This window comes from Astatotilapia calliptera, chromosome 11 (genome assembly GCF_900246225.1).
Source record: "Astatotilapia calliptera chromosome 11, fAstCal1.2, whole genome shotgun sequence".
NCBI lineage: Eukaryota > Metazoa > Chordata > Actinopteri > Cichliformes > Cichlidae > Astatotilapia > Astatotilapia calliptera.
The window spans coordinates 6,289,797-6,303,469 of record NC_039312.1 but is presented as its reverse complement, the minus strand read 5'-3'; the positions used below and the strand labels follow the sequence as shown (position 1 = coordinate 6,303,469).

The 13,673-nt window shown below is 41.7% G+C and overlaps 1 protein-coding gene across 2 annotated transcripts; it reads left to right on the top strand.

Moving 5' to 3' along the window:
- The first annotated feature begins 236 nt into the window (after positions 1–236).
- LOC113032565 (uncharacterized) lies at positions 237–10,921 on the top strand. Of its 2 annotated transcripts, XM_026185556.1 has the most exons (15): positions 237–1,849; positions 2,541–2,743; positions 2,898–2,969; positions 3,125–3,358; positions 3,533–3,639; positions 3,772–3,940; positions 4,284–5,199; positions 6,576–6,694; positions 6,783–6,905; positions 7,567–7,632; positions 7,754–7,842; positions 9,942–10,047; positions 10,245–10,350; positions 10,499–10,560; positions 10,654–10,921. In XM_026185556.1, exons 1-15 carry the CDS (start codon positions 1,729–1,731, stop codon positions 10,744–10,746), a joined length of 2,586 nt encoding a protein of 861 aa, XP_026041341.1. In that variant the 5' UTR covers positions 237–1,728; the 3' UTR covers positions 10,747–10,921. The 2 variants fall into 2 exon arrangements, with proteins under 2 accessions (XP_026041341.1, XP_026041342.1); XM_026185557.1 differs by lacking the exon at positions 2,898–2,969.
- The last annotated feature ends 2,752 nt before the right edge of the window (positions 10,922–13,673 follow it).

The following is a 13,673-nucleotide window of genomic DNA, read 5'->3' as shown; positions in this document are numbered from 1 at the left end:
GCTGAGCAGTTAGCTAGCGGCAGTGTTCTTCTGCAGATGTCAATAAACGGCTGTGCTCCCTGGCTAGCTCACGGGAAGCAAGACCAAACGACACCTCTGTCTCCTCCTTGTCTGAGCTCGCCACATTGGTGTCAGAAGTGGGATGATGGTGGCACCCCATGTTCTGACCCGAGTGACTTTTCCCCCGCCGGTGTTGTGCCAAAGTAGTTACCCCCGTCAAAAATTGTTTCCCCATTCAAGGGAGCGCGCAAAGTAGGAGGAGCCACTTGCCCAGCTCCGTTCTGTACGCTACTTGTCACTGATCTGCAGTCGACGCGATAAAGAGTAAAAGCTGGAAAACAGCAGACTCGATGAATTTAATATTAGTTTCGTGATATTGTAATGTGCCGTGTGGAAGACAGTTTACCTTATAATGTACACTGAAATAACCTGCTGGGAATACTTTGTCTAGAAAACGACTTTGATACTATAATACTGTAAAACCAGATGCGATCATGGAAACACGTCGCTCTCCAGTGAATTTACACTCGGTTTACACTTTGTAGCGAAGCTATCACGAATGAGTTTATTTGCAAAATCAATCTCAGTATAACCAATAAGTACAGTAACTTTGGAGAAGATGTCTCATTCACAGCAAAAGTTATGGAGGGATACAGATTTTATCAGGCTGTGTGGCATCGGCTGCCAAAATGTGTGCCCCCCCCATCTGTAATCCATATTGCCTTTGCCATCACAAAGGGTATATTTGCCAAATAAGTCACAGTATAACCAATAAGTACAGTAACTTTGGAGAAGATGTCTCATTCACAGCAAAAGTTATGGAGGGATACAGATTTTATCAGGCTGTGTGGCATCGGCTGCCAAAATGTGTGCCCCCCCCATCTGTAATCCATATTGCCTTTGCCATCACAAAGGGTATATTTGCCAAATAAGTCACAGTATAACCAATAAGTACAGTAACTTTGGAGAAGATGTCTCATTCACAGCAAAAGTTATGGAGGGATACAGATTTTATCAGGCTGTGTGGCATCGGCTGCCAAAATGTGTGCCCCCCCCATCTGTAATCCATATTGCCTTTGCCATCACAGAGGGTATATTTGCCAAATAGGTCACAGTATAACCAATAAGTACAGTAACTTTGGAGACCATGTCTCATTCACAGCAAAAGTTATGGAGGGATACAGATTTTATCAGGCTGTATGGCATCGGCTGCCAAAATGTGTGCCCCCCCCATCTGTAATCCATATTGCCTTTGCCATCACAAAGGGTATATTTGCCAAATAAGTCACAGTATAACCAATAAGTACAGTAACTTTGGAGACCATGTCTCATTCACAGCAAAAGTTATGGAGGGATACAGATTTTATCAGGCTGTTTGGCATCGGCTGCCAAAATGTGTGCCCCCCCCATCTATGATGATGCACATTGGCAGAGTTTTTCTTTGTAAATAAATAAAATTTAAAACAACATTTAAATATATATATTTATCGTCTTTGTAAGTAACAGGGCTTTTCAAAAGTTGGCAAGTTAGTTTTGGCCAACCTTTCGTAGGCCTACTCGACTCCGACATTGTCAAATTTTTCCAAAATCTCCGGTCACGTGGGTTTTCCTAATCAATTATGCAAATTAGCTCACATTGTGCGCACGAACCGAAAACCAGAGTGCCTCTGAGCTAACTAAAAGATTACTTTACAATTTGTTTTCGAAAATAACAAACACCACAAGAGGATGGAACCAGACGAGTACAAGATTTTGGTTGCATATAAACTGAAAGGCGAGTATCCAGCGCTTTTCACGAAGAAAGAGAAATTTCTTCTCCGAAGAAAAGCTGCTATTTACGACATTGAAGGTAATAACTGCAACTTTGTAGCGTTTATAAATGTCATCAATACATATATATTAATACATATACAATGGCATAATGTGTAGTCTTAATTTGCACTAACCGATTTAATTAGCTTGACCTTTCTTTGACCTAGTTAACCCCGGTTAATAGGCACATGTGCGTTTATTAAAGTAAAAGTTTTAAGGTTTGCTATTAAGTAGACAGCGTTAACTAAGAACTGTTTTTGTCCTTTTATAGCTTAACTACAATATATTACGTCGTAATTACTTTTGGAGTGGTATGTGCCACACCCATTTACGCAGGTGTACCCACTGTTATGTCTTTATGTCTTTAAATTACATATGTGGAAAATTACTGACAGCAGGAAATTTGGAATTAAACTACTTCGAATTGATATTTGTATTAAAAATAAATCCATGATATCTGAAGGCCATTAGTCATAATTACTTTACACACCCATCACTTTTTTTAGTATCAGTAATACAGTCTTGTGTGTGGCATAATCTTTTTGGTTTCTGAAGTAGTCATACTGTCATAAATATAGAGAACCAGTCCAATAGTCACCCCCAAATTATATCACATAAATAATTGATTCATTACATTCAAGATGTATTGTCATGACTTTTACCACATATAGACCTGTCGTGGTTTAAACAGCTATAATAAACTTTTCTATTTTCTTGTTTATGTTTAGGGGAGCAGCTGTTTTACTGGCGCTACAAAGGCACAGACAAAACCATAAAGACAACGGTAGTCTGTGGGGCTGATGAGGCAAACACAATTTTTTCAGATTTTCATGCCAGTCCTACTGGGGCCCATTGCGGGCAAACAAAAACAAGAGAAGCCATTTCAAAGCGGTTCTACTGGCCAGGGATGTCAGTCGACATCAATAATTGGGTGGGTACTCCAAAACAAACTCTATGTAATTCGACTACAGCTAAATTATTTTAAGAGGAACACAGCAATGTTTCTGTATCTCTCAAAATAAGTTATGTAAACCTTGATCATCAACTATTGTGTTTGTTATTGAATTGCTTTTATTTTTGATTAGGTTTCACAGTGCGCACTTTGCCAGGCAAGTGCTGCAACAATTAAAAAACCAGCAGAATACATTCCGATAAAGGTTAGTCATCGACCATAGCAAATAATCACATTTAATCACACAATGTTTTCATTGCTTAGAAACCTACTGATTATATACTTGAAAAAATTATAACAGTAGACTAGCATTCTGTGTAATTTCAGTATTATTAACTTAACTATGATTTTCTTTTTAAGGTCTCTCAGCCATTTGAACTGGTTGGGATGGACCTCATTGGAAAACTTACTGAAACCAACAATGGACATCAATACATATGTGTTTTTATTGATTATTTTACAAAATGGCCACAAGCATACCCTTTAAAGTCAAAATCAGCCGGGGAAGTGACAAACTGTCTCATAAAATTCGTCCACCAGTTCGAAGCCCCGAAAAGGATTCTTACTGACCAAGGCAAAGAATTTGTCAATTCTGTAAGTACTTTAGTCTTTGGCAAAAATATGTGAACTCATATTTGAATAATTTTTTGAAAATGGTTAATTTTCTGGTCTTTATAAATCTGTTGTTGAGATATTAGTATGACAGCTGTTTATTTAAATTCTTATTGTAATGTGCTTATAGCCAGTGTATATAACTTTATTTTGCAGCTCAACAAAAGGGTTTGTGGACTGTTAAAAATTAAAAGAAGCCTCTGCTCCCCCTATCACCCTCAAACGAATGGGCTGGTGGAGAAAATGAATGGCACCATCCAGAGGTAAATTCTTGGAGTACATGTTATACATTTATGGGGGTTCCCTTCAAACAAAACATTAATGCATGACATTAAACTATTAAAAACTGTAAATGATCTTTCATATGAATGTCTTCTATGTGCTTTCATTGTCAGAGCCCTGTGTAAAGTCATTGGCAACCAACCACAAATGTGGGATGAGTACCTGGATGCTGTAATGTTTGGACTCAGAACTAAAAAACAAGTGACCACCAAATACTCGCCTTACTACCTAATGTTCGGCAGAGAGGCTCGCTATCCTTCCGAAATCCCAGAAGAGTTCATGGTATGTCTTTTTGTCTGTGACAAACTACACGGAAATCCCACACAATGAAACTTTTTTAGTTTTTGAGGCGCAGGCAGATCAGTTTCAATGGATGCTATGTCACCGCCATAAAAGGACAACAACACTGAATATTTCTATGGATTGTTCCACCCCTCAATAACAGTTTTCTTCATGTCCAATCAATCCCAGGATACACTGAAGCTTTACCAGAAATACATTGTGTCTTAAAACCTTACCAAAGACACTTAATGTAAATTTTCACTGTATTTCTCAGTTCTTTTATGTATTATCTGTGTATCTTACACAAATTATAGTAATGATAGACATGTCTTTTGATTCAAAGGTTGATGAGACTGTGGAAGACATTGTGGGGCAGGAGGAGGTGTCGGAAGACATTCAAAAGCATCAAAAACTGTTGGAACTGGTGAAGGACAACGTGGTCAAAGCTCAGGAAAAAACAAAGGGCAAAATAAAAATGATGAAGAGAGATGTCGTCTTCAAAGTTGGTGACAAAGTTTTAAGAGCTAACATAAGAAGCAAGCAGAGGAAAGGGGGGAAACTTGAAGCAAACTTTTTAGGCCCTTACATTATTACAGCAATCCAAGGTAAAAGTGCAGATCTTCAGGATTCCAATGGGACAATCATTCCAAAAGTAAATATTGACCAACTAAAGTTAAGCAAAGACAGCATGCCAAGAGTGCCACACCAGGGTTTAAAGAAAACAGCAGCCACATTACTAACAGCACAACCAGGTCAAGCAGCACCAGCATCTGCTCTAGCTTCACAGGCTACAGCAGCACCAGTGGCGGTAGCACCAGCACCTCCTCCTAGAGCTACACAGGCTACAGCACCAATGGCATCACTTACATCACTACCAGTTCAAACTAAACATCCATTTCCAGTTCCACAAGGTATACCAATAACGGTATCAGAACCAGAGTCAGGAGCAACAGCACAGAAAGACAACGAACCACCAGAACCAGCCACAAGTGCTACAGCACCAGAACACGCTACAGCTCTACAAACCGAATCCAAAACAGCAGCCGACCCAGCCTCAAAGACCATAACAGCAGACCAGGCCTCACAGACCACAACAGCAGACCCAGCCTCACAGACCACAACAGCAGACCCGACCACAACAGCAGACCCAGCCTCACAGACCACAGCTCCAAATGCTACAACCACACAAGCCTCAGCTCCACAGATTACAGCCCAGCAATCTACAGCACAAACCATAGAACCAACAGTTGCAGAGAAATGTAAATAAATATAATATTTTTTTATTTTTTTAAAAAAGGACTTTTGTTCCTATGACAGTGTTTGTTTCATTACTCTGTAGATCATGGCATAGGAAATTTTACACCTTTAAAAAGATTTTGTTAGGTATATTTCCTAACAGAATATTTAAATTTAACAATATGTTAATGCTTTAAAAAAACATTCATGGGGCAAAACATTATAGAAAACTTGTAAAAGGATGTAAGCCACATGTGTAAAATTACACAAATGAAAAAGTGAGTCCTTCAAAACTGTGAATCTTTCTTTTGTTGTTGTGTAACCCAGAATGTTCATGATTGATATTGTACATCTGATGTACACTAAGAGTGAAAAGTTTGGACACACCTTCATTTTAATGTTGCTTCTTAATTTCCTTGTCTATTTTGTAGATTCATTGTTGATTAGAACTCGAGGCATCAAAACTATGAATGGACACATATGGAGCACTAACCCTAACACAAATGATGTAGTAAACCAAAAAGTATGAAAGAACCAAAAATATATTTTATATATTAGATTCTTCAATTTAGCCACCCTTTGCTTTGATCACTGCTTTGCACACTCTAGGCCTTCTGTCAGTGAGCTTCATGGGGTAGTCACCTAAGATGATTGTCACTGCATGAAAAGCATGAACACACAGAAAAACACTGAATGGGAAGGTGTGTCCCAAATTTTGACTAGTAGTGTATGTTCTTCATTTTCTTCTTTTCCAAAATTGCTGTCATATATGCTGCTAGTGACATAGAATGCCCACTACAAGAAGTATATTAATGTTGTGATGATGACTGCCTGCCAGCAACAGTTCGAAAGATCAAATACTCTTTAAGACGCTGCTTTTAACAGCCCAAAAATTGACACTCTATTTTACAGATAATAAAACTAGTTTTGGAGGAGAAAAATAACATTTTTCCAGAAAAGGTTATGTAATAGTAAAGGCCACAGGTGCAAGCCTTGAGCCTGAGTATTTTAAAATATAGTCATGTAGCTGCAACTAAACATAATTTTAAAAAATTGTTGTAATAGGTGTTTTTGCTGGAAAAAGATATGATAGGGGGCAAGAGCATTTCTATTGCTATGTATTTAAATTTCTTTTCTTTTATTAATATGAATTTATTTAAATTTCTTTGTAGAACATTGTAAGTGTAACTTTACCCCCAAATAAAAGCAAATTTAAGTTCTCCTTTTTTTTTTTAACAAAATACAATGTTAAACCATGTGCCCATTTTATCAGCGTCTTAAAAGTATTTACCCTGAAACACGTCTTTTGTCAGACAACTACATAAGAAATTATGCATTTGAAATTTTGATTTACATTTAGTCCTGCTGACTTATCTCTTTTTCTCATTACTTTTTGTAGATATAATGGATGCCTGGGCTGGAAAGAGTCCTCACATTCTACTCTCCAGAATTGGTGCTTACAAATTATTCTACTGGGATATCCAACAAATTGGTCCAGACATGGAGTTGGAAAGTGAGGTACATTGATCTTTACTGACAACAATGCAACTATCAGTGTTTTATTCATTGACAACAGTTAACAAATGTTTACATTTTGTATTCGCAGTCTATTAATGCATATCTTGAGATCATGGTGAGACAATGCAATCGTCATAATTCAGCAAAAGCAGCATTCATTGATTCATTTTCAATGACTGCCATTTGGAAGAGAAAAGCTCCAAGACTCAAGGTAGGTATCTCTAGAAAGAATCTTGTGTGTATTGTTTAAGTACCTCTGATCATATCCACATCCAGATTTAGATTGGATAACAGCTTATGCTGAAAGAATAAATTGAGACTGGGGTTAGTAGATGTGGATAGTTTATCAGACTTGACAGTTCTCTTTTGTTCTCTGCTTGTCTGGTTTCCTCCTCTTTTTGTACACACTCCAATCAATGCTTGATTTGAAATTTTCAAACATTTGGGCTAATATCTCTTTTGAAATCATCAACACTGCTTCATCTCTTTAATAGGTACCTTTTTATTATCAAGTGATTCTTACGTCACTGTTAAAGAGGCTTAAGAAAGCATTAAACATTATTCTGCAGATGGTAAAAGGATCGCATTGAAAATGATTGAAAATGAACTCCATGTCCAAAAAAAATCCTTAGAAAGACCTTTATTAGTCTTGGAGGAAGTAATGTGCAAAACCACTTATAAAAAATATAAGATAGTCCAGCTTCTTGCACAGGTTAAAGAAATGAGGGGTGAATCATGGCTTTCGCACAGTACTTTATAAGTGGATGATATATAATATATCATAAATTGCTTTAATAAAAAAGGACTCTAAACAACATGTTATTGCATTTCTTTCTGAAGTGAATATTTTTATTGTTTTGTTTCAATTTAAGATCAAACCCATGGAGCATGAAGTCATTCTGGGAATTGTAAATGAACATCATCACTGGACATTAGTGGTAAAAAAATAATTGCATTTACAATATTCATCAAATCAGTTTTATAAGACAAATGCATGGCATGCAGATAATCTTAACTCTTGAATTATTACATGTAATTCTCCACATAATTTTACTGTAGGTCATTTACCCACAAGAAAAGAAGTCACTGTATCTTGATCCACTCGGAGAAACTAAACAAGGTATCCAAAATTGTTTGGAATCAACAAGGTAAGGATAAATGTTGAAATTTATTTTGACCCTTTATTAAACGCTTTGTTGCTGTTGTTATTTATGTGTTTATTATGACAATTATAAGTATGATGTCAATCAAAAAAAATTAAAAAAAAAATTGGCACTCAAAATTAAAAAAATAGCAGCAACAGGTTTGAATTTTTGTGTTGGCCTTCTGATATTGTGGTGTTATGGGTTAATTTTGCCTTTAAAGAGAAGTCTCCCCATGTTTCAATGTTTATTTGAGGACCTGATGTCTGTCTGAGATGATGTTTTTACATTAGAAAATATAGCATGGGGAGAATAATGTTTAGTAGTTGCATAAAGTGTTGCGGAGGTTTAGCACTAAAACATCAGACAAATGTCTAAAATAATTTCACATAGGTTATACATGTGTGAATTTCATCTTTGCTCCTCCTCCACATCTCTTCAAAGTGTACTGTGTAAGTGATTGATTTCTATATCATGGGCGGAAACGGGAAAAAAAGCAGAAGTAATTGTCCACGGAAATGCGTTGTAGACTTTTAAAAAGTAATGTGTGGCGGGGCGTGGCCTGCGGTGCCGTGCAGAGGAGGCGGACGCACCTGCACGGCATCCGCAATCACGCCCCGCCGAATTAAATATTGTACTGGGTCCTGTGGTTGTTGTTGTTGGTGTTATGTTGAGCTGGAAGCGGGAGAGCTGCAGCTCTGAGTGCGAATGTACAGCAACCGTGTAGGGATTAATAAAAGCATCAAAATGCCACTGGGTCTGCCGTGGTCGTTTACAGTGGTGCCGAAACCCAGGACGGGAGGCACGGCAGATCCAGGAGTGGGCCAGCAGAGGGAGGACCTGGCGAGAATGGTGGCCGAGCTGGCGGCCACGCAGCAGGAGCAGGCGGCGGTGTTGCGCCGCAGGCGGGAAGAGCTGCAGGACCAGACCGAACGCCACCTGCAGAGGATGGAGAATCTGGCGGCGCTGATCCGGTCCTGCCCGACACCACCGCCACCCCCACCAGCGCTCTCCAATGGCGCTGGAGTGGAGGAGATCCAGTCCGTGCAGGCGCCCGTGCCGGCCCCCAGGTTGCGACCAACTAGCACGCAGCCTGCCACAGCGCCTGTCTCCACACCTTGCGTGGGAGCCGCAGGGGCTCTGCAGGGCCCGGTGCCCGTTCCTGCGCCTCGGAAGAAGGCGGCGGAGCCGGCAGCGGTGGAGGCGGCGCCCGAGGAGCCGCTCCAGCCGGGAGAGACAACAGTGGAGGCGGCGCCCGAGGAGCTGCTCCAGCCGGTAGAGGCAGCGCCGGAGGCGCAGCGAGGGGAGCTGCTCCAGCCGGCAGCGGTGGAGGTGCAGCGTGAGCTGCTCCCACCGGGAGGGGCGGAGAAGCCGCGGGATAAGTCGGTGGTGCACGTGCTAAGGGAGTCCGCGCCACCGAAGCCCGAGGTTAGCGGGGTGAGCAGAGCGGCCTCACCTCCACCAGAGGCCGGTGCCTGCCGGACATCTGCCCAGCCGCCTGCGAGCTGGGGCGCACGACCGTACCAACAGCGCCGCGTCCACCTGCCACGCGGCCGACCTCCGGACCAGCTTCGCCGACGCTGCTGGGTTCGCAGGCGGCCACCTGAACTCACAACTCCCCGTCGCTTGGCCAGGGCCCGGGGGCGCCGACGGTCCGGGCTGATCCCCTCTCCCGCTCGCGGTGGGGGGAGTACGTTCGGCCGGATGGTTCCCCGGCCTCAGTCGGGCGATGGGGGTATGTGGCGGGGCGGGGCCTGCGGTGCCGTGCAGAGGAGGCGGACGCACCTGCACGGCATCCGCAATCACGCCCCGCCGAATTAAATATTGTACTGGGTCCTGTGGTTGTTGTTGTTGGTGTTATGTTGAGCTGGAAGCGGGAGAGCTGCAGCTCTGAGTGCGAATGTACAGCAACCGTGTAGGGATTAATAAAAGCATCAAAATGCCACTGGGTCTGCCGTGGTCGTTTACATAATGATTTTAACAAAACATGTGGTCAGTTCTGAACTTGATGTTCAACAGACACTTAAGCTCTCCATACTGTTCACCTTCTTGTGTCACCAAAATTTTAAAACATGTTATTTGTTTTTATTGTACTTGTCTTTCAGGGCATTCATGCGAAAAAAAGGATGCAACGTCTCAAGATGGACTTGTGACACAGTCAAACACCCAAAACAAGTGGACGCTACCTCATGTGGAGTCTTTGCATTGAAAGTACGAGTCTTAACCGTAATACATACATATATACGAGAATATTGGAAATGTTGTGTTGTAATAAATGTTAATGACAGGAAAAGGAATATAAGATAATTACACAATAAAAGAAAGAAATTGATTCACAGGAAACAAATTACTATAAAATAACATTTACAATATTAGCCTATTTAGTCATCTTCGAATCTCTTTTTCAGTTTGCTGAAAAGATCTTGCGAAAAGAGTCAATAGACTTTCTGTCTACAAAAAAGGCCATAAACACACACAGGCTGCAAATTGCCACCACTCTTCTCCTAGAGACAGGTAACTCATTTTCCACCATTCAATGTTCTCACATCATGAATATTTTCATCATGATGGCTGTAGAAACAAACCATATAGTTGTTTGAATGAAGTAATAAGTGCAGTAGGTAGTATACTCTATGTGCTATTTTTTCACTTTTTAAAACAGATGACTTGACAAACATCTGTCATTTCTGCGGGGAAGAAGAGCATGAAACTGACAACAAATGGGTAATGACATCAAGAAAGACTGCTAAATGTTATGATCAATTCCCATAAATGAAATTTTAACATTGGGATTTGTAATTATTTATTTTTTTACAGATTCAGTGTGAGATGTGTTTGCGGTGGTTCCACCAGCTCTGCGTGAAAAGCCCACCACCAGAAGATGTGTTTATTTGTCTCACTTGTACATAGTTGACACTAAAGGTCCACAGCTAGTGTTCTTATGGCACACATTGTCGAGAACACATATCTACATATATAGATGTAGATGTTAAATTAAAAAGTCTAAAAAACCAAATGGTCTCCAAAGTTACTGTAGTTATTAGTTATACTGTTATTTATTTTGCAAATAAACTCTTTCGTGATAGCAACGCCAAGGTGCATTATTGATGGGGGGGGCACACATTTTGGCAGCCGATGCCAAACAGCCTGATAAAATCTGTATCCCTCCATAACTTTTGCTGTGAATGAGACATGGTCTCCAAAGTTACTGTACTTATTGGTTATACTGTGACTTATTTGGCAAATATACCCTTTGTGATGGCAAAGGCAATATGGATTACAGATGGGGGGGGCACACATTTTGGCAGCCGATGCCACACAGCCTGATAAAATCTGTATCCCTCCATAACTTTTGCTGTGAATGAGACATCTTCTCCAAAGTTACTGTACTTATTGGTTATACTGTGACCTATTTGGCAAATATACCCTCTGTGATGGCAAAGGCAATATGGATTACAGATGGGGGGGGCACACATTTTGGCAGCCGATGCCATACAGCCTGATAAAATCTGTATCCCTCCATAACTTTTGCTGTGAATAAGACATCTTCTCCAAAGTTACTGTACTTATTGGTTATACTGTGACCTATTTGGCAAATATACCCTTTGTGATGGCAAAGGCAATATGGATTACAGATGGGGGGGGCACACATTTTGGCAGCCGATGCCACACAGCCTGATAAAATCTGTATCCCTCCATAACTTTTGCTGTGAATGAGACATCTTCTCCAAAGTTACTGTACTTATTGGTTATACTGTGACTTATTTGGCAAATATACCCTTTGTGATGGCAAAGGCAATATGGATTACAGATGGGGGGGGGGCACACATTTTGGCAGCCGATGCCACACAGCCTGATAAAATCTGTATCCCTCCATAACTTTTGCTGTGAATAAGACATCTTCTCCAAAGTTACTGTACTTATTGGTTATACTGAGATTGATTTTGCAAATAAACTCATTCGTGATAGCTTCGCTACAAAGTGTAAACCGAGTGTAAATTCACTGGAGAGCGACGTGTTTCCATGATCGCATCTGGTTTTACAGTATTATAGTATCAAAGTCTTTTTCTAGACAAAGTATTCCCAGCAGGTTATTTCAGTGTACATTATAAGGTAAACTGTCTTCCACACGGCACATTACAATATCACGAAACTAATATTAAATTCATCGAGTCTGCTGTTTTCCAGCTTTTACTCTTTATCGCGTCGACTGCAGATCAGTGACAAGTAGCGTACAGAACGGAGCTGGGCAAGTGGCTCCTCCTACTTTGCGCGCTCCCGTGAATGGGGAAACAATTTTTGACGGGGGTAACTACTTTGGCACAACACCTGTTATGACCAGCCGGTGCGCCAAAAGAAGGCACCTGGACATTTGCAGGACTTTGTGTGGGGTAATGGGGTCGTCGGGGATGACTGACCCCTTAGGTGGGGGCTATGTAGCGGGTCAGGGCTGTTCGGGGTTCTGTTTGTACAGTTATGTTTTGTTTATGTTGCCATAGTGACGGGTGACGCCTTCTCGCTGCAACGGTGTGTCCTTCCGGAGTCAGAGGGCGCTCTGTGTGTTGTTGTTGTTGCTGTGCGGTTGCCGCGCTGAGCAGTTAGCTAGCGGCAGTGTTCTTCTGCAGATGTCAATAAACGGCTGTGCTCCCTGGCTAGCTCACGGGAAGCAAGACCAAACGATACCTCCGTCTCCTCCTTGTCTGAGCTCGCCACAATATTAAACATATCAGATCCCCATAAGGAGAATCATGTGCTAACGGCTGTCTAAATGACTCGGGTAAAGTTTGTAGCATGCATGCTTGTTGTTTTTGTCTGCTTCCACTTGTCTTTGCACTAGGATGATGTCGGTGTAAATGTGCAGTCATATTCGTTGTGTTCCCACTAGTGCTGTCAGCGTTAATCTCGTTGAAATGACGTTAACGCCACAACACAGCAAATCTCCGTTAACGAGCTACCCCTGCGTGGGGCTAGACGGCCAACACCTTAACGAGCTAACTGCGCTAACACACTAGCTCCCACCCATGTAATTGAGCATTGCGTGGCACATCCAACATACTGTTTTACTTTAGTCCATGACGCGCTTACCTTCAGGGTCATATGTCACATGAAAACCAAAATAATTCCAAACGCCAGATCTGAATGAGGGTGGGGGAGGTTCAATTTGCCATGTTGCAAGGAGAGCTTAACTTCTGTCTCGCTAGTTTGCCCTGCGCTCTTCCTTCTGACGATGCTGTCTGTCTGTGTTGAACGCTCAGTGGATCTGCGCTCGACAGTGCAGCCTAGGCGGAGTAGTTGAACGCAGATTCACTGAGCGCTCAACACAGACAGCATCGTCAGAAGGAAAGTTGATAAAATAAATTACAAATTTTGTATTGTTCGATAAATATGCATACCGAACCGAAAGCACTGTATCGAACGGTTCAATATCGATACAAGTATCGTTGCACCCATCCATCCATTCGCTTCCGCTTATCCTTTTCAGGGTCGCGGGGGGCACTGGAGCCTATCCCAGCTGTCATAGGGCGAAAGGCGGGGTACACCCTGGACAGGTCGCCAGTCTGTCGCAGGGCCAACACACAGGGACAGACAACCATTCACACTCACATTCACTCGCACATTCACACCTAGTGACAATTTGGATTAATCAATTAACCTATCCCCACAAGCTGCATGTCTTTGGACGGTGGGAGGAAGCCGGAGTACCCGGAGAGAACCCACGCAAACACGGGGAGAACATGCAAACTCCACACAGAAAGACCCCGGCCTGATGGTGGAATTGAACTCAGGACCTTCTTGCTGTGCGGCAACAGTGCTAACCACCGTACCACCGTGCCACC

Coding starts and splice junctions, on each gene's coding strand:
- LOC113032565 (XM_026185556.1), top strand. CDS start 1,729: ATGGAACCAGACGAGTACAAGATTTTGGTTGCATATAAACTGAAAGGC. Junction 6,906..7,566: donor GAAAAGCTCCAAGACTCAAG/GTAGGTATCTCT, acceptor TTTCAATTTAAG/ATCAAACCCATGGAGCATGA. Junction 7,843..9,941: donor AATTGTTTGGAATCAACAAG/GTAAGGATAAAT, acceptor CTTGTCTTTCAG/GGCATTCATGCGAAAAAAAG.